Consider the following 20,712-nt stretch of genomic DNA (forward strand, 5'->3'; position numbering starts at 1 on the left):
ATCTATGTCCTCCAAACTTCTCTCATCTATCTGATGCCTATACTGCCACATGCACAGCCTAAACCGCTTAACTTCAAATCAACTTTTAAATGCCCAGACTTGTATAAGTTGCGAGAAAAAAACAAACATTTTTTTCAAGTTTTTCATTTTTGCACTTTTCATTTATAATCTTCTCTTGATTTTTAATCTTCTTTTGATACTTTTAGAACATTTCTTATGTTCTTTGAGCCTACATTTCCCGCTGCAACATCACTGATAATAAAACATTTAAATGGCTGCAGTCACATATGGCTGATTTGGTATCCGATTACAAGGACTAAGAAATGTCAAATATGCCATGAAATCCTTCATTTAATTACAGTAGAATGGTTAGCCAAGTCCAAGTGCCCACACTTTAGACATAAATTCACAAAAACACTTGACCTAATACAACTGAATGTGGCTCCACTTTGACCACCTAATTTAATCCAGATATTGATTAATCACTATACAATAATGGAATATCACTCTGACATAACTTACGAATCCAAGTGAGCACCTGAACCTGTGAACAAATAACACAAATAACCATGTGTGGTAGAGTCCAGTTAAATGATTGTTTGTTATTTCCAGTTGAAAACATCAAAATTGATGTTATCATTAAAAGGCAGACGTGCACAGGTGATTGAGTTTATGCAAGATGGGACCTCATCCCTCTCTTGCTCATCCTTCCAGAGAAAAGAATAGATGCATGAGCAACAGTCATCTGCTTGCATCAGGGGCCACTCCTGTTGGCTGTCTTTGAGCCTGAATGCTATAGGCCCAGGCTCGGTCCACACCTTCTCCTTCAGTCCTGCATGGAGTCCAATCGCGGAAGGGAAACCGACCAGCAACGACCACGGCATCATCTGGAAGCTCGGCCTCTAACTTCTCCTGAAGCAAAGACAGCTAGAACAACCATAGAAAGGGCAAATCAGCAGCCACACGAGCACAATATGCTTGTCAAGACAGTAAGGTAATATTGTAGATGATGCAGGAATTGAACCCTAAATACAAGCAGCAGTGGCACAACTTACTGAGCAAAGGGCTTTAAAGTTAAAGTATCAGCACTGGGAATTGTATGAGAATTACTTACCACACTTGGTGCTAAAAACACTGTGACATTCTTACAACTGGCAAGGTTGACCTGCAATGACACAATATACACATTATTTGCACCATAAACAAAACTGCCTCAATAGTAAAAACTAAAAGGACTGAACTGACATGTTGAATGTCATAACTAGTTGAAGTGTAACTTTTGGAGTGTAGAGCCAAAAGAAGAAAAAATGCTTCACTGTCCCATTACTTACGCAGGGCACTGTATATCATGAATTGATATGACCATTTAACAGAACAAAAAAATCCCAGATTACGCGTTTAACAGAAGTCTCTGTGTGTCACACCTTCCAGAGGTCTTCCTTAAGGTAAGTCACTTTTCCATGATGTCCTGCTCTCCATGCCCGGAAGTACGCCAGACGAACCAGCCATGGGTTTAGTTCATATCCCACCGTGGGACTGAAGCCCTGTCGGTGTGCTTCCAGCACCTGAACAGAAACATAATACACACGTTTTTTTGATTTCAGGATTGTTGTCAACTGTTGTTGAGCGAGGAGCAAGATCCCAAACCCTATCTGTAAGTAAGTCTGTAATTACGGCTGTATGCAATGTATATGTGACAAATACAATTTGATTCAATACATTTTAGTTCCAACAAGTCCTGTGAGAGCTTACGCATAATGAAAATGTGCAGATTTACAGGGATCAGTGTATGCAGGAACACAAGCATGCACACTAGACCTGTGCAAATTATTATTATTATTATTTAACAGAAAGCTAGGTTTGCTGTGCACTTCTGCGATTATTCCATTGGTTCCATTATGACGGTCATGTTTCATCCAGCACTTTTTACTAATATTTTAAACCATTTCAAATTTTGGCCAAGACTGATAACACACTCACAATCCTGCCGTCGCCGGAGCCCAAGTCCACAAGGGTTCCTCGTCGACCTTTCAGCAGCGTCATCACGTTCTGTACTTGAGCCTTGCTGGCGGGCAGATACGGCACCTGCAAGGAATTTGTAGCCATCAGTCATCAGGGGCCAGTTTTTCAGAACACTTCATCTAGATCAAAAAACAGTTGTAATGAATTCTGCCCCCCTCTTCACAATAGGTCCCTCTTTTTTGTTGAAGGTATACCAAAAATTCGATCACATTGCAGACACGGAAGTCAGATAAATGGTGAATTTTAATGCAAGGTGCCTTTGCGAGCGAACTGACCAGATCTGATCGTTATCAGATCATACGTGATCCAATCACAAGACGCATGTTAATTCAAGGTGTAAATGGAGTTTTACTAGAGGCAACGGCACATACCACATTACCTAAACATAGCCTCTGACAGAATCTAAAAGGGAAACGGAATCCAAAAGCAGGATCTTTTCGATCTGGGTATGCTTTGAAACACTGTCCCCAGAAGCTTATTATTCAACCATAGCATAAATTCACTTTCACCTGTAATCTCAGAGGGACTCTTCGGAACCCTGGCATGAGGACTCCCGCCCACATGGCGTAGACAGCCAACCCTGTACCAGCAGTTATCTGGACAAGGCCCCAAACCCCCAGACGTTTCTCCTTGAATTCTGTAAGGATCTCATCTGGAGTGTCCTGATCCATCACTGCAAGACACAACACTATCTTGCGGGAACAAAAAATTGCAACAGTTAACTATACCACATTCTTTGGCTGGATTATCCAACTCCATGGCGCTTGGGCAGGCTTCTCAACTCATCAGTTTGACTGTTTTACTCCAGATAGTTGAATATATCCCGGGTGAGGCGCACAAAGCGCTTTGGTGGAGGAGTGCGCAAAACACAAAACAACGGGGAAAAGCGCTAGCGGATTGAAAAACGCAGCTCCTAATTAAGGTGAGTGAAATCAGGGTAGGCGTTTCCTCGCCTTGATTAGTTTGTCTTGCGTTATACTCCGAACTGCTGGGGTAACGTTTTTGATCGCCGATACTTTTTATCCTTCCCATAATTGCGAGTTATAAGACGGGATCAGTCTGGACGGAGTCGCGCTATCTGTCGGAAAACAACCACCACGTTGCAAAACGTTTGTTCTCAAACGATCGGGACATTTGAAAGAGGATACAGATGTACGTCATACATGGCCAGACATGGTTGAAACGGATTGGAAACGGATTTATTAAAGTATTTGGAGTAAAACATGATCAACTGTGATGGGTGAGTTGAGAAGCCCATACAACTCCGTGGCAAGTGGAGTTAGTTGGATAATCCAGGGGTCTAACAGCAAGCAAGCAAAACAGGAACATTGTGAAATGCATTAACTTAATAATGTTAACCAACTGAGATGACCAATACCCTTTTCAGACAGAAAATGCAACTTCAATTGCGCTTCGATAACTGTATTGATCATTCCAAGTGTAAGAGGACAGAGGAAAAAGTGCCTCTTCTTAAGCGTCTGGTTTCACAAAGCGCTCATGGTTAGTTATCCTAACAACGAACGTTATTAGCCAGTTGGTTAACTTACCAACCAACAAGTTCAACTCATGAGACCCACACATTTCCCTACCGTATTTTAAAAGAAGACATCCCAAACGTCAAAATCTTCATTTAAAATACCAAACATGTTAGACAGAATCATGCTAATTTGCGCAGCCTGCACTTGTTGACATCCGATTGATTGACAGTTCAGCTATTAACAAATTTGCAGCTGCGTCTTGCCTTTCAACAGAGAAAATGGGGCAGCCTTTGAGCTACGAAACTAAACCCCGAGTAGTTTTAATTGCCGCAGCGTTCCCTTGGACAGCACTAAAAGGTGTGACAGTAGCGCAATTTCCCTTCTGTCTGAAAGGGGTATAATACACCTAACATGAGTCTATAATAACAATAACTCACCGTCAAGCAAAGAGAACCCCTTTGCGGCAAATGAGTTACCACCTTATCTGTGTTCTCTGAGCTCCAATACCGGAACTCCGCCTACCTACTTCCGATTAATGTAAATGAGATCTCTTCAAAATAAGAGCGCCCAAGTTAAACTTCATTCAGTATTTAAACATGGTAAATAGGGATCAAGGAACCACAAACAATATGCTAATTATCTTAATTATCTTATATATTCAATCATCACCGTATGATATTCGGTATAGTATTGCACCAGAAGGGTTTGTAATTTTTCTAATATCTTAATTACCTTGATGAAATAGTATTGCCCCAGAATAATGGACTACACAGATATATTTTTCATTTCAAAGACAAAGTTACCTCTATAAGGGCAGGCATTGCTAATACAACAAATAATAGGGTGCAAAGGCATATACCCTAATATTTTGACAAATCAACGCAAAGCTGTAAGAATCAAGACTGAATGAATCAAATAAGCACTACAGGTTCCTGTAACTTCAGGTACAGCACTATAAAACACAGACAACCAGAATGTCATAGTAAAAAGTTTATGAATAATTTATTTATTATTCATTTATTATGCTTTATTCACAGGTTTCTCCATCACTCTCCTTTTATAGAGGGGCGCTACATCATTCGTGGGGGACAACATGTTTACTGTACACTTGTTGCAAATATAGAGAAAAATCTGAGAAAATATTTTATTTTGAAGTCGCGAAGACGGCGAAAAAGTAAACCGGGAGTGATAACGGAGCAATATGGCGCTTATTAGAGCTCGGAGAACAGAATTACTACAACCTTGCACTGATAGAAATAACCGGAGAAACGAGTCCGTCCACTGAGTGCGCCGTAGGTTCCGTTTCCATGGGAAATTAACGTTCCACTTGCATGGAATGTAACATCCGATGAGTCATTAGCTGTATTCCATATGGCGTTCTCCCACGTTCTGGAGTTCGTTCTTTGTGGCGTACTCTAGATTCTAGAACATGGGAACAAGTTGTATTATGACGTTCGGAACAGACTCCCATATTTACCGTTCACCTTTCAATACAATTACATCAATTACCAGCCCTTGCCCACGCTGGGTGGTATAAAACAAACCCTACGGGACAACCGCGAATCAATCGGATTAGTTCTTGGTAAGTCATTGATGTTATTGGCTATTTACACGTGACGCTCATGGCCACGTGTCCCGCAAAGGACGATGACCGTTCTTTTGGTCGACTCGGAAACGGTTTTATGAGAAGTGTGATCTTATTCTGGGACCTAGTTTCTGTTGAAAGCTATCTGTTTTAAGCCAATTGCTGTCAATCTCCAGTGGGAGGGCCTGAAACTATTCTGAAAGGTATTTTAACTTCTGCTCACCTTGGACCAGGACCACCTGATCCTTCTATTTACCCTCTCTGAACTTGAAGAAAGAAAATACATTAATGTACTTTCCTTGGGGATATGCTGTGAATTTTATTTTCATTTAAATCCCCAGGTATGTGAACTTTATGGTCTCAACCCTCTCATTGTTTCATCTTTGCGTTTTGCGGAAAGAACAGTAGTCTTTATTTTTCTTAATCAATAACCATTTCCTCGCATTCATTTAGATGAAGTTGGTATCACACCAGTGACTTTTCAAAACAAACAAGGGACCTTGTGGTTTGCCACAGGAACCCCACCACTGCAGTGTCTTGAATGCATATTGTTCCATCAATGAAAAGGAGGTGGCATTTACGATTTAATTTAATTACGTAAACCTTTAATAAGTCATCAATTAATGAAGAAAACAGAAACTGTACAAATACATCTGAAAAGTTGAACAAGCATCAACATGAATAAAAGTATTTTGTATTTGCTACAATCATAAATACACTGGTAATCATGGTAACCAAAAATAGAACAGCTTTTTCCACTTTGTTCACTGCACTATATGTGCCTCAGACGGATATAGGTAGAAGTTTCCCCTAACCTTAACCGGCAGAGGAGAAAACCTACAAAGAAGGGTGAAAGCTGTCAGTCACTGTCTGCGTCATCACTGATGATCCCCTGCAGGTTGCTCCAGTCTGTGGCTCGCTTTCGCCTGCTGCCTGTGTGGCTGTCCTCACTGTCAGAGCTGGAGGTTACTGTGCGCTTATACGAGGGCAGAGGGGACTGCTGTTGCTGCCATGCTGATGTCCCCCTCCGTTTAGGGCGCCCTGAAAGGAGAGAACAGAATGAGATTTTCTGAGACATCAATCTGTCAGGATGTTCTTCTTCATTGTTGTTGTTGTTTCCAAGGAAACCAAGTTCCATTGCTTTCAATGGGGAATGCTTTCTTTCCCCTCAGACTTTTAATGCACGGCTCCTGGAGCCAAAGCTGATACTAGATCAGTATCCCGGGGCAACTTCACCTTGGAGTCAAAACAACAAAATTAGCGAGGCCTACATGACCAGGCTGGTTTGTTTATCTTCTCTAACTGGTGCAGGTCCCTACAGCCGTAACCACTAACCTGCATGTTGTCAACCACAGTGACGGGGTTTTGAAAACCCACTATGCCAAACTCTGGCACCAACCTACACATTTTTTATGTTTCCTTTGTTTCTGTTTACAGATTACATTTCACCAAGTAACATGCAGAAATAAAATTTCTTTTTTACAAATTGTATTGTGTGTATGATTCTGGATTTAGACTATCTATGTACTTTATGCTTTTCCTTTGCCTAAGTCATGTCACACTCAAAAATGAAGTTCAAGCATCCAGAGACTTCATATAGGATGGGTAAAGAACTAAATATGTCACCTTGTGTGGTAATGATGTTGCTGACATCCAGGTCTGCCAGCTCCTGAGTTTCCTCCCTCTTCAGTCTGGCTTTCTTACACTTCTCAATAGAGGGCTGACCTGGGGGGCAGAGACATTATTCACTAACCCACTCCTCTCCTCCTCACGTCCACTGTGACCCAGAACCGACAAGTCTCCATATTTAAGAACATATCAATTGTCAAACAGGTGGATTCCTCCCCGTCTTCGCCTCCTCGAGGAGGTGCCCCGTTGAATGTAAGCTTGTATCCTCATGCAGAAAAGTGCACGTGTAACATCCACAACCCCTTTTTTTTTACCAGACGCAACACAAATGCATCTGTCCATGTAACGGTCCACACAGGAGATTAATCTAAAGAGTTGGCGACAACCAGCCTACACAACATGAGTACTTTATTTGGACATTATATGATTTTTTCCAATACTTTTGGAGCCCTAAAATAAAAAACTTTACTTTCTAAATGGTGAACACAATCTGAACCCCGCTCCCCCCCCACCACTGAATTAAAGATCAGAATCTATACTTTAACCTCATAGTAATTTGATTTAAATCTAAAAGCTAAAAGAAGAATAAATGCTTCCTCTTTCCCATACTTATAGAGGGCGCCTGTCACCTGTGCTTGTGTGACACGGATAGAAAAGAGCAGATGCTCTGAGCTGTCCAATCAGGCTCAAAAACATGACCATAACTAACACCTGTGCTTCACTCGTGACGGCAAAAATATTCACACCCAACACAATGTCCAAGCATTGACGGGTAGGCTATTTATTTTCATTTGTATGCAATGCCAGCTTTTGATGACTCTTACCGGCCAAATGCTGCAATTACATGCGAACAGAAACACAGGCACACAGCAGATTATTGCCACTGACCTTCAACCCCCAGCTCTTCAAGCTCTTTCTTAAGCACAGCAACACTTGAGCGGACGGAGCGGCAGCCACCCAGAAGCTTCTTGTAGTTCCGCCTCACACCACAGAGGGCGATGTAGCGCTTCAGCCTGGACACTGCCGTCGCCTCCTTTTCCTTCACATTACATGAGAGGGTGGGAACACATGCATTAGCTGAACCCCAGCTTAGAGGGCCTTTTCATCATGAACTAAGAATAAGCCTTTGGTCTCACCATCCCTCCTTTAGATCGCTCCTTTAGCTCACCATCCTCGCCTTTCATGTGGCCCTTTTTCATGGTCTTCTTTTTTACCTTCTCTGGTTGGGCCTTCTCACTCTCCTGCTCATCTTCCAATGAGGGGAGAGATGAGGAGTCTGAGTCCGGGGCTGACTCATCCTTTTTATCAATTTTCTCTGAGAAACAACAACAATCATAGCGCACTTTTATCAAAAGCACTCTCAGCAATCGTGTGGCACCATCTTTTGAAGGTGAAGAAGGTGTATGCCCATAACAGGTGCGCACCTGTTGCCAATGCTACTGACAGACATACACGGCCACTGAAAATAAGGTGCCTGAGACTGCCTGATGGTAAGCTGCTATGTTAATAGGACATTACACTATTATGTAGTGAAGTTTACAAATGCACGTCAGGAAGAAGGGTAAAGAATTAGAACACAACTGGGGCTTGCACACGTGCGTGCACACAAACACACACACACACAGACACGCACACACTCACCTTCATCGTTTTCTTCTGAAGACTCACCGCTGCCACGCTTCTTGACATTCTTTTCCTCCCCACCCTCATCGCTTTCTTCTGAAGACTCACCGCTGCCACACTTCTTGACATTCTTTTCCTCCTGACCTTCATCGCGTTCTTCCGAAGACTCACCGCTGCCACGCTTCTTGACATTCTTTTCCTCCTCACTCTCAGAGCTGAAGTCGCTTTCAATGCTTTGTTTCCTTTTCATTTTCTTCTGCTCTTCTGTTTTATTCCCTCCAGCACTCTTTGAGTCGATGCTGACCACCTGCATTGGATCTCTTCCTGCTTCACCCTTTGATGGTTCCCCCCTCTTTCCCTCACTTTTATTTTCCCTCCTCTTTCGGCTCTTTTTGGCTCCCTGGGTCTGCTTATTTTTCACATCCACGTTTTCTTTCCCTCCTGGACTTTCTTCCCTCACCTGCTTTTCGTTTTCTTCAGAGTCACTGTCTGAACTCTCTTGGCCCTTTTTCATATTTTTGGTTTCATGTCCTTGTTTCTTTGCACTCTTCTCTTCTTCTTCTTCTTCTTCTTCTTCTTCTTCTTCACTGCCAGTCTCACAGTCGTTCTCCACCACCTCTCCGTTTCCATGTCTTTCTATTCCACAATGCAAAAACAAATCAAACAACAATCAATTACTTATTATAAAACATCGCCGGACAGTGGAAAAGTCTGGTTAGTCTTAACAAATATTATCAAACATCCCCAATTACTCCTTATTTTGGATAAGTCACTTTTCCATTCTAAAATGTACCCAAATATACACTATGAATGTCGTTTCTGTGTCATGAAATGTCATGAAAATACAAGGCATCATCCATGTTCTCTCTAACTGTCCATCCAACAACATTATCAATCTGAAGTGGAAGTTCATTTCATCATGTGTAACCTGGTCAAGGTTTTCAACTCAATAAATCGATTTTTTCACTGGAGTTGCTCTTTAAGACCAGTACCAACTAGGCCCCTGACCTAATGGTATAACTCACTATTACTGTCCTTCTCCAGCTACCTAAGAGTACTGTATGATTTGCACAAAAGTTAGTTAATTGAACAGCTGTGTACACAGTCTTCTGTTACGGTTAAAAAGCAGTAGCCTACCAGGTGACATACCTATAGACTGACGCCTAGGTCTCTTGCCCCTGAATCCATCTGCTTCAGTTTCCCGTCCTTTTTCTTCCTGTGTCTCCTCCTCTCTCTTCCGTTTGTTGTGGTGGGGCTTTGGGATAACATTCACAACGGGCTCATCACCATCCTGAACAAGGTCAAAGGTCACAGTTATAATAGGCTCCATTTTGACATGCATCCTTCCCTCTCACCATCATCTCTATACCATATAGAAAAGCCTTAAAAAAACACTAAAATATATAAAGTATAAAGCAGTTCTTTTAAAACTCCCATTTTACCTCACATCGTTGCTCTTATGGTAAACATGCTTTACAGAGTACCGGACCAGGTCCCAAGCTTGGCTAAACCTCACACTTCCATGTTTCGTCTGAGCTGGGTAAATCGGTCTTTAGTTTTTGTGCCACGAATACCTGGAATAACCTTCAAAACTAGATTTGTGACTATCGGTCAATTTAAGACCTTGATCTGAGGAGTGTACATGTCTTAACTGATTATATTGTGTAAATTGTGTGTAATTAAATTAGGCTAATTTAATGTATTGTTTGTAGAAGGCTAATGCAATTCCACTTAATGTATTTCAATGTAAGCAGGGCTCCCCTGAAAAAGAGACCTTGGTATCAGTTGGCCACCCTGCATAAATAAAGCTTTAATACATTTGTTTTAACTAACCGCTGTAACTGTCATAACCATTCAACTGGGGGGTCAAAACAATGATTTACAATATACCATGAAAGTTAAAGCGGAATTTTACCAAAAAAATAATGTTTTGTATATTTCTCAGCATAATTACTTTGTGCATACCAACCTCAGAGCTCGGAATAGTCTGGAATAGTCTGATGGTGATGAGTTCTTACACAAAATGCATCACCATGAGACAATTCCAAGAAGTAAATCAAAGCTTGATATTAGGACATATATCAGGCTCTGTGGTGAAAAATAATTATATTTCAGGACCATATCAATGGTCAGCTAAGAAGAAATATGAAAAAAATACAGATTTAAGTACAATTACGCTTTAAGGAAAACAATAAGTGGTTATAAAGTTCAATACTGAGATTCCTCATCAAATTAACATGCAAGGTTGAAGAGGATTGGATCACAAGGGAGTGCATTTTGAGGGAGACAGCGTGCAGAGGAAGGAGATGGAGACAGTTTGATAGATGAAAGGTAGGCCTAGCAAAAAATGTTTTTTATTTATTTTTCATTGTCAAGGTCTATAGTCATCAGTTACATGATGATGTAGCCCTAGGCAATTAAACAGTAACAGAAAGAATGATGCTGGGACTTTCCATTTGACATCCAATTTGATATGCTCTGATGAATTTCACATTTTGGTCCTCATGGGTCCTTTTACACAGAGCTGCCCATATCCTTAATTACCCTTATCATGCAAGGTAAAAATATATATAATTGCTGATTGTGTCTTTACCTGCATCATCATCAGTTCCTCTCCCACCACTCTCTTGATTAGCAGTTTCTCCTCCTGGGTGAGTGATTCACGACCAACACATGCCAAGTACCGCCCTTTTAAGATGCCAACAGTCAAAGTGCTATATAAGGAAAAATAATAAATAAAGAGGCATAAATAGACAACACAAACAATTGGCAGAAATCGGCAGTGTGAGTGAGTAGTTAAGACAACTGTCTCAGCATTCTTTTTGACCACCAAGCAACAATGTGTGTGGTTCCCTGGGGACACAAGCAACTGCTACTGTATCAGCAGTTGCCGCTGGGTGGAACCGCAACGTCATGTTCAAGCATAGTAATCGAACTCGGCGCTTCGAGGCTCCTTGCGTCCATCAATGAAGTTTGAAAATATGAGTCGTGTTCATAATCCTAATTTGGGCGGAGGATCTGGGAGAACTTTCCCAGGAAAATGTGGTATTTTCTAAAAGTATTTAATGCAATTCTACAGCAACATTTTAAGCATGCATTTCGCTTGATACACAACACGGGAGAAAAACCTGCAATCCTACATCAATTTAGTGCCATAAGGGTTAGGGCTTATGTCACTTCGAGAGAGCAGAGTCAGTATTGCTCACAACAATCAGATCGAGCAAGTGTTAAATTGTTTCAATTTAAATTAACATTGTAATTATTATTATTATTATTATTTTTTAATCAAATTTCCCCCAAGGTAAACTAACCTTTAATTATTATCTTTGGCTACACATGGTCCGAACCTCCATGAATTGCTCCAGTGAAGGCTGCATACGCTTTTCCATGCAAGGAATTATATTAAAAATAACGAGCCTCTCCAGGAGGTAGGCGTGAATGTGTAAGAGACTACCATCCACAGAATACGTCACCAGCCAAACTAAAGACGCTTCACTGCAAGGTGCAGACCACTGTTATCCTCAAAAAGGATGGTCAGGGTTGGTATGCTATCCGGCTACAGTGCTTCATAATATGCATTGAAGCAAGTTATTCTCTCGAGTATTTATCTGAACATGAACCAGTTAAAACCAGGAAGGGATGCTGAATTGCAAACTACAGTATTTAGGTAGCTAACTTTTCGCTAGCTAGTATTGTAATCAACTGAGTCATGCTTGATTTTGTGTCGTTAACATCAGAACCCTGCAACCTGAGTATTGCCTACCTGAGGTCATGACAATCACGAAGTTGTCCAGAAACGAATCTCCGGATCTGTGTCTCTTCTTTTGACACCATCGTAAAAAAGTCGTGCGAGTTATGTTTTCGCTCCAATAGTGGAACTCCGCCCACCTACTTCCGGTCAATGTAAACGTGTGTAAATGATGATTTTTTTCAAAATAAGAGCGCCTAAATTAAACTTTATTTAGCATTTAAACATGGTAAATAGGGATCATGGCACCATATAATATTCGGTATAGTATTGCCTCAGAAGCGTTTGTAATTGTTTATATCCTACTTACCCTGATGAAATAGTATTGCCCCAGTATAATGGACTGTCCAATTGAACATGCATTTCATTTGAGATGGGGCAGGGGCTGGGGCAGGGCATCACCAGAGAAGATACCCAGTGTCAAGTGAGGTCAATGGGTCACAAACTTTATTGCAGTTATTGCAAGAATTGTCGACCAAATAATAAACATGCTTAATTTGGACATTATGAGTCTGTCCCATTATTTATTACTTTTTTGGGGGGGTAGATCAGCTTTGAAATTTTAATAGAATTAAAAATTCTATCAGATCTATGCATCATTTCTAGTCCCCTTTTTTCCCCCTGCCCCTGCCCCTGCCCCTGCCCCTGCCCCTGGCCCTGCCCCTGCCCCAGCCCCAGCCCCTGGCCCTGCCCCTGCCCCTGGCCCTGCCCCTGCCCCCTGCCCCTGGCCCTGCCCCTGCCCCTGCCCCTGGCCCTGCCCCTGCCCCTGGCCCTGCCCCTGGCCCTGCCCCTGCCCCTGCCCCTGGCCCTGCCCCTGGCCCTGCCCCTGCCCCCTGCCCCTGGCCCTGCCCCTGGCCCTGGCCCTGCCCCTGCCCCCTGCCCCTGGCCCTGGCCCTGCCCCTGCCCCCTGCCCCTGGCCCTGCCCCTGCCCCTGGCCCTGCCCCTGCCCCTGCCCCCTGCCCCTGGCCCTGCCCCTGGCCCTGCCCCTGCCCCTGGCCCTGCCCCTGCCCCTGCCCCCTGCCCCTGGCCCTGCCCCTGCCCCTGCCCCCTGCCCCTGGCCCTGCCCCTGCCCCTGCCCCTGCCCCTGCCCCAGCTCCAACTCCAACACTCCCCTCCCCTCAATGGTGGACATGAAAATAGTGTTGTCATTTCTAAATGGTGAAACCAATGTGTACACAAATACTTAAGAATAAAATCTCAACTTCTAACCTCATTGTTTGATTTCAAATCCAAACTTTTGCAATATAGAGCCAAGAGAAGAAATGCTTCACTGTCCCATGATCGTATTCAAGAAATGCACAAAAACCAACACAAATCAATATGCGGTTTAAGTAGACCTTACTTTATTAAGAATGTTCATCGAGCATAAAACAGACAACCCTGGCAACATGCACAGTTTGGACGGAATAATTGGGGTTTGTGTGGGTTAGAGGATGAACAATGAGCTAGGAATTCAAAATCCTTGTCCCGCCCTTGTATCCAGGCTGCTCCTGCTAGTAGTTGAGGGGGTCGCTTGAATCTTTTTGTTGCCACATAATATGACATTTTGGCAAATATTGGCTTCAAGCATTGTCCCAATGTTAAAATCGAATTTAAATGTCATCATTGCACAATCTCACGTCAAGTCTGAGAAGGATCTATACCGAGTGTGTGTTTGGACATTTAAACAGGTGCATTTGATAGCTCACTTAATGTAGTGATCATATGAACAGCTCATTCAGAATGAACATTCCAAATTAACGATGACGCTTCCTTTCCCAGGATATTGGGTTGCCAAAAAGTGGTGTTCCAGGTTCCAAGCAACATTGCATTTGCACTGCAAAGATTATCAGAAGTCAGAACATTTATGGGACCACATCAATATGATATAGCACTCTACGCAGCCCAACTGCAATGTAGGCAACCTGGAATGACACCATTATATGAAAGTTGCCCAGGCCAGGATTTTCAATCACTCAGATTCCATTTTAATATATCTATCAATCAATCAAGCAATCACTCTCAGATTTCCTAGCATCAATTGTGAAAACACAAGTTTAAGACCAGTCCAGTCCCAATCAAACCCCAGGTTAAACCCAAAATCTTGTTTCAATTAGGCATGGTAACAATGAACAAAGGACTAAGTTATGCAAACATGGTTTACCTCATTATGACTAAACATGACACTAAGGGATGGTTTCCTGGACTTAAATTAAGCCTAGTTTTAGATTAAAATGCATCTTCAATGGAGATTTTCTATTGGAAATGTTATATCATCCAGGACCAGGCTTAATCTGTCTTGGAAAATGTCCCCAAGTGCCCATGAAGCAGGACTTAATGGCAATCAAGTGTCAATGAGATATCAGTTTGTATATGCCAGTTATGTCAGCTTTCAAAATCTGATCCACCACCAAACCGGTACTAAATAATAAATAATGTATTCATAATTCTTTAAAAAAGTAAAGTTAGGAACAATAAATTAAAAATATAAATAATAATAATAAAAAAACACAAGAGACATAAATAATACATACATCAGTAATAAGTTCAAAAGGGAGTACAAATATCCAGTAGGTGCTCAGAAGTCACATTTACTCCACCCCAGTTCCCACCCAACCCCCCAGTCACAGTCACAGTCAGTCACATTGCAAAATACCGGACATTTTCAAGGTGGGAACTTTTGATCGGAATTTATGGGAAATATTTTTTTATTTTTTTTTAATTTTATGATAATTTAACAAATAAAAACAGCCTGTTAAAGTCCATTTAGTTTAACATTTTAAGGTGTAACAAGTGTTTAGTAACACTGCACCATTATCTAAATCATCATCAATATTCCCAAAATTCCCAGGTCAAATTTTCCAGAAACATTCCGGCCCTTTGCAGCATGCACGCACACACACACTTTATTGCAGTGTTAAGGTACCAGAGTTCACCAGCGAACCATCTTCCACACACATCAGACCCCAAGTCTGGTTGTCAAACAACCCCTAGCCCATGTAACCCCTTGGTAAGCAGTGTAGCAGAAGCTCCCCTTGGAGAGGCTAGTGCAGAGTTCTAATTCAATAGTATCCACTTGCCCTAACCCTTCCACTTCGTCAAGGGACACTACCCCCGAGCTGGTGAGCCAGCCAATTCACAATGACAGATTGCTGCTTGAAAGGTAGGTTAAGTGATACAACATAGCCACAGTTAGCGGGGCGACTTCTGAAACAAACAAAGATTTACGTTTTGCCTTTTGCTAGGCTTTTGGATCATGCAGCCGTCAAACTGCATTGCAATGATTAGATCTGCCGTGCATGTGTGTTGATGCCTATCAAATTGCTAATGGACGAATCAGCTTCCTTGTTTGTATTTCAAGTAGTCTGTGCATGGCAGTGTCATATCGCGGAGTCTCATTAAGGGTGGAATCTAACTCGAGATCCTTGCATGTAACAGACATTTGCGTAAATTGTGCATTGATTTACAAGCGAGGATTAGGATTCCACCCTAAATGCTGCAAACTCCGATATCTGATTGGAGTCACTCTTTCAAGAGCAACTTTCTTTCAGTCCATGAGAGCGTCATCAGCCGGCTTTCCACAGCAGGGCTTACACCGTGCGTGCCAAGGCCAACTGCTTTTCCACAGTCAACCCAGGGCTCTAACGGTGCTCATTCCGAACCAATTCGGTGCTCAAAACTGTGCTTTTTACAAATGAAATGTTCATAAAGTGCTCAAGTTACCAGAACCTGTTGGGAAACCAGAGGAATTTAGCGTTTTGCTAGTGTCTCCACAGTTTGCCACCTATGAACTGCGGAATGTAAACAAATCACAGGTCACACATAGGCGGGACTAGAAAGCCCAGCTGTGGAAATTTAAAACAGGCTTGTTCACCAGGCTCGAAGCACCGGGCTTTGAGCACTAGCTGGCCGCTAGTAAGCCTTGGCATGCACTGGCACCGCTGTCACAGCTATTGGTACCTACAAGTTACTGCTTCTCGTCCTTCATTTAAAAAAAAAAAAAGAAAAACGTTCTTCGCTCACTCTCATCTTCCCATGCAACAGCCTTTGCGTCAAAACAACAAATCGACCCTCCCTTCCTCTGCTCTTCCAATACTCCACCCACCACCGCCCACTTCTCTCAGTCCTTGTACACGGTCTGTTGGCCATGTCCTCTTTCGTCATGCATGATGTGCCTCCTCACATGGATTCGTCTCACCCTTCTGTCCCCTCCCCCCACTCCAGCCCCCTCCTCCTCTGATTGGCCGGCAGCCGGTGATGAGCCTCCTGATTCCAACAGGGCCACGCCTCCAGGACCAGAGCCACGCCCGTTCTCATAGATGAGGATGTTGAGGGTCTCCTCAAAGATGCGGGCCTCGGGAAACTCCACCTGACGGTGATGAGGGAATGTGTGAGAATAGTGTGAATGTGAAAGACTTAGTCCACAGGAATATTCAAGAAGAAACATTTCAACGGGAGACGCCGTCCTGTGAGCTCTTACTTTGGTCTGTTTCTTCTCAGTAGCATAGACAATGGAGGTGCAGCACACTTCCGCAATTTTGCGGCCCTCGCCGTAGAAGGACCAGCAGCAGATCTCGTCCCCGAGCACGTCCTTGACGAACAGGACACGCCCGTTGAAGCGCATCCCCAGCTTATCAAACAGCTCAATGTTCTTCAGAAGGTTATCGTCCGAGTTACTGAGGGAGAGGGGAAGACAAGGGGCAAAGAGTTCTCCTGTCAATCACAAAGACTGTCATACAGGCACCAGGGAGTCATAAACACTGTATGCACGACTTCAGATGCCAAACTCTTTCATCTGCATTAGCAACTTGCAGCAATGATACATTTCAGTGAAAATCTCAGTTGTATCCATACAGTTCAAACATTTAATCTCAGGACAGATATTGCAGAAATTGTATTTCTTGTATTTCCCTTACTTTCAAATACACTCTCAAATGTCATTGGATGTTGTCATTAGAAAATATTAGTAGTTTTTGGAAAGCATTGGAATGTATTTAAAATACATTGGTTTATAAGTATTTGAAAGGCCACATTTTCAATTAAGGATTTAGAATTAGGTTGATGTATTAGAAAATAATTTTCAAGAAGGTCCCCTTGGTCCAATGGTATACGTTCAGGTGTGCAGGAAACCAGAGTTCATACCCCACCGGTTATAGTGGCACCCAACACAGGGTGGGTCTCTCCATGGTGGAGGCAATCAAAGGCAGTGACTGTAGCGGAGGTGATCTGGTTGCATAGCCCTGACTGACACCTGGCACATGCATATTAGTATTAGCTGAGGTAATATTACCTGGTGTAGGAGTACTTGTTGTTCCCTCTGTTGTTCTGTAGTTTCACTACAGGCTGAAGAAGACAGGAAACAAAAAGGGTTTAAGGCATACAGTACCCTGCGTAAGTAATGGGACAGTGCCCTGTGTAAGTAATGGGACAGTGAAGCATTTTTTCTTCTTTTGGCTCTACACTGCACAAGTCAATAAAAAACAACAACATTTAAAAAAAAAAAAAAGCACTGGTGAGCCCAGCAATTGCAAACGGCCTGGTAGGCCAAGGAAGACATCCACAGTGGGTGACCAAAGAATGCTCACCATAATTAAGAAAACCCCCAGAACAACTGTCCCACAGATCAGGAACACTCTCCAGGAGGTAGGCGTGAATGTGTCAGAAGTGCTTTATCATACAGTAAGACAATGACCCAAAACATACTGCCATAGCAAAAGCGTCTGGTGGTTTCAATGGGTCGCAGATTTCAGGCAGGTATTGCATGCAAAGGATTGTCGACCAAATACTAAACATGAGTACGTACTTTATCTGGACATTTACAGAGTATAGCCCTTTCGTTTATAGCAGTAAGGAGTATAACCGTTACGTCTATGGCCTTACGGAGTATAGCCTTTTAGTTTATGGCCATTGAGAGTAGAGCCTTTTTCTTTTTTTTTAAGGGAGTATGGCAGTTTGGTCTCACAACTGAGGGAGTATAGCTGGTTGATCTAAGAACTACATCCTTTTGATCTGACAACTGAGGATATCCGAAAATGGACACCGTAGTCTAGCTTGATTTCTAACTACTGCTTTCTGTCTTTCTGTCTCACCTTTCTGCAGGAGGCGATCATCCTTTGTTCTTCTTTGGCTGAGGTGATCATGGGGATGCGGCAGACGCCCTCATAGACGTCCCTTCGTTTCTGAAGGCAACCAACACATTTAGATTCAACCGATGCATTTAGATTCACAAGTCATTTGACACTTGAAGGTACCGTAAAAAAATATTTAGTAACTTCCATTTGACGCATAAGCTCCAAAAACCTCTTTACCATTCGATTATTAGAGACATTTTAGAAAACAAAATACCAGTCTCTCAAACACTGGGTATCTACATTTCTTTTTGTCCTCCACAAACTTTGTGGAAATAATTTAGAAAATTTAGAAAATAAAGTTTGTCAATTTGCATGATTATATTCACAGGGTTAGCATGGTAAACACACACACACACAGTGAAGCGTTGGGATTCACATTAGAGGACATTTCACCTGCATGGCTGAGAGGCAGTGCTCTACAAGCCCCTGGACCCTGTAGTACTGAGCCTCTTTCAGAACCTCCTCCAGTTCTCTGGTGGCCTCGGGCAGCGGCACGGAGCCGTCGCGCAGGAAGTTCAGCACCAACCCAAAATGGCGACCACACCTATCCAACACGACCCAACCTAGGTCAGAGAGGAAAACATATGACACAGGCCTACCAGAAAGTTTACTTAGATACCATCTGATAATGATGATGGACAGGATTTATATAACATTTTTGTAGCTGCTCAAAGTACATTATGTTTGGGAGATTCATCTCATCCATTACTGATCCACTAATAATGGACACAAGACTAAAGCAGGCAATGTGCTTATAATGGACAAACACACATGCACGTTTGACATTAACCTTTATAGCCACTTGTCTTCCGGAAAATGAAAAATAGCCAGTAAACACTGGGGCCAAAAAAACCCCCAACTCGTTTTAGTTTTTCTTACTACGCTGACTATCTTACCAGGCCTCTGCAGCTCATCCAGAATGCTGCCGCCCGTCTGGTGTTCAATCTCCCCAAATTCTCCCATGTCACCCCTCTCCTTCGCACCCTTCACTGGCTGCCGGTAGCAGCTCGCATCAGATTCAAGGCTCTGGTGCTCACCTACCGGGCGGCAAAGGGAACAGCCCCTCCCTACTTGCAAGCAATGGTCAGCCCCCAAACCCCTGCCCGATCACTCCGCTTTTTCACCTTGGCTAGCTGCCTGGCTCTGCCACCTCTACGTGGACGCAGCAGTCGTGCTACTCGGTCACGGCTTTTCACTGTCCTGGTGCCCCCCTGGTGGAACGAGCTTCCCACTGCTGTCAGAACTGCAGAGTCACTACCTATCTTCCACCATAGATTGAAGACCCATCTCTTCAGGCTTAACTGTCCCTCCTAAAGACCTCTTCATCCCCACTACCCCCCTGCACACGTTTCTCTCCGGAAATAAATGAATAATAATAATAAAACAAATAATAATAATTATTATTCCTTCTTCTAGCATTGTGACTGCCGATACCCCTGGTCCTAGCATAGATTACTTATTCTTATGAAGAATAATGGATAGTTGTTGTAAGTCGCTTTGGATAAAAGTGTCTGCTAAGTGCCGTAAATGTAATGTAATGTAAGCTATAAGTCTATGGCTACAACTGGGCTAATTTACATGGTAACTAAGAAATAATATGTCACACACACACACACACACACACACACACACAAACACCCACCCTCAGAGTCAATGGTGACCTCGGTTCCTCCATTGCACATGCTCCTCAGCATGCTGTCCTCTTTGCTCAGGGTCTGTACGGTGGTGTAATGCAGGGAGCCCCCGACATTCAACTTCACATATTTGCTTCCCACCAGACCCCGAGCCTCCTTCTCCTCCCAGCCCCGGCAGACAGCCTGAGAGACGGGGAGGGAGGCCGCCGCCACGCTCCCCGCGGAAGCCTCGGCCGACATCAGGCGTACGTGCAGCTACAGAAGTGTTCTAATAGAAACACAGGAGGCCACAGTTAAGGGTGTGTATTTCATATAAGAGACAAATACAAAGGAACATGGGGTGGAAAGGTAATTTGGTCAAAACGAAATAAGCTAAATTGAGGTGTGGTTGAAGCAATACCACGTATTAGATGGGGCTTATGACACCCTTATGTAATACCTAGTAGTGGCTACAACCTGTAATGTTTTGCTGGTTAGCTGTAGCTAGCGACCCTGCCGTATAATCTGTTGTTAGTGTTCAGACCAAGACAAGCTCATTTTCTAGCTAGCAGCATAACAGGCTAGCTTTAGCTACTCACCAGACTTGACGAACAGCTGTGATGAAATGCCGGTTCCAAATCCAATGCTATTCAAATGTACGAGGAAAAAACTACGTAGAAAGCAATTATCTAACGTAAAGTAACAATCGATTATATCTGACAATTGACTACCTAGCGATATAGCTAGTTAGGTTTATCCCCCAGTTTTGCCAGATTTCGTGTTCTTCTCCTTATGCTTCTTCTTCTTATTGTGGCTTTTCGGCAGATTAGACGCTTTTAGACGTATTACTGCCACTCACATGACAAGGCTGGTATTACACCCACCAAGCAACGCATACTCACGC

General features: G+C 43.0%; 2 protein-coding genes across 2 annotated transcripts; both read right to left on the reverse strand.

The window, feature by feature from the left end:
• Positions 1-181: 181 nt before the first annotated feature.
• LOC310809511 (uncharacterized protein) lies at positions 182-12,210 on the reverse strand. Its single transcript, XM_083676798.1, has 12 exons — positions 12,101-12,210; positions 10,931-11,051; positions 9,487-9,628; positions 8,356-8,973; positions 7,851-8,029; positions 7,603-7,753; positions 6,712-6,810; positions 2,532-2,659; positions 1,981-2,085; positions 1,425-1,565; positions 1,115-1,165; positions 182-927 (listed from the first exon to the last, which is right to left on the reverse strand). Exons 1-12 carry the CDS (start codon positions 12,169-12,171, stop codon positions 742-744), a joined length of 1,992 nt encoding a protein of 663 aa, XP_083532924.1. The 5' UTR covers positions 12,172-12,210; the 3' UTR covers positions 182-741.
• Positions 12,211-13,413: 1,203 nt separating this feature from the next.
• On the reverse strand, positions 13,414-20,601 carry kctd13 (potassium channel tetramerization domain containing 13). Its single transcript, XM_083676785.1, has 7 exons — positions 20,408-20,601; positions 19,838-20,097; positions 18,589-18,758; positions 18,154-18,243; positions 17,355-17,407; positions 16,545-16,740; positions 13,414-16,433 (listed from the first exon to the last, which is right to left on the reverse strand). Exons 2-7 carry the CDS (start codon positions 20,067-20,069, stop codon positions 16,185-16,187), a joined length of 990 nt encoding a protein of 329 aa, XP_083532911.1. The 5' UTR covers positions 20,070-20,097; positions 20,408-20,601; the 3' UTR covers positions 13,414-16,184.
• Between the last annotated feature and the right edge of the window lie 111 nt (positions 20,602-20,712).

The sequence above is a fragment of the Argentina silus genome (genome assembly GCF_951799395.1).
Source record: "Argentina silus genome assembly, chromosome: 9".
Taxonomy (NCBI): domain Eukaryota; kingdom Metazoa; phylum Chordata; class Actinopteri; order Argentiniformes; family Argentinidae; genus Argentina; species Argentina silus.

Excerpts from the sequence above, each read along its gene's own strand:
- LOC310809511 (XM_083676798.1), bottom strand. The coding sequence starts at position 12,171 with ATGGTGTCAAAAGAAGAGACACAGATCCGGAGATTCGTTTCTGGACAA. Across the intron at positions 8,974-9,486 it reads ACCTAGGCGTCAGTCTATAG|AAAGACATGGAAACGGAGAG; the intron begins GTATGTCACCTG and ends ATTGTGGAATAG. Across the intron at positions 6,811-7,602 it reads TGAAGAGCTGGGGGTTGAAG|GTCAGCCCTCTATTGAGAAG; the intron begins GTCAGTGGCAAT and ends TCTGCCCCCCAG.
- kctd13 (XM_083676785.1), bottom strand. The coding sequence starts at position 20,069 with ATGTCGGCCGAGGCTTCCGCGGGGAGCGTGGCGGCGGCCTCCCTCCCC. Across the intron at positions 18,759-19,837 it reads GGTCACCATTGACTCTGAGG|GTTGGGTCGTGTTGGATAGG; the intron begins GTGGGTGTTTGT and ends TCTCTGACCTAG. Across the intron at positions 16,434-16,544 it reads CTGAGAAGAAACAGACCAAA|GTGGAGTTTCCCGAGGCCCG; the intron begins GTAAGAGCTCAC and ends CATCACCGTCAG.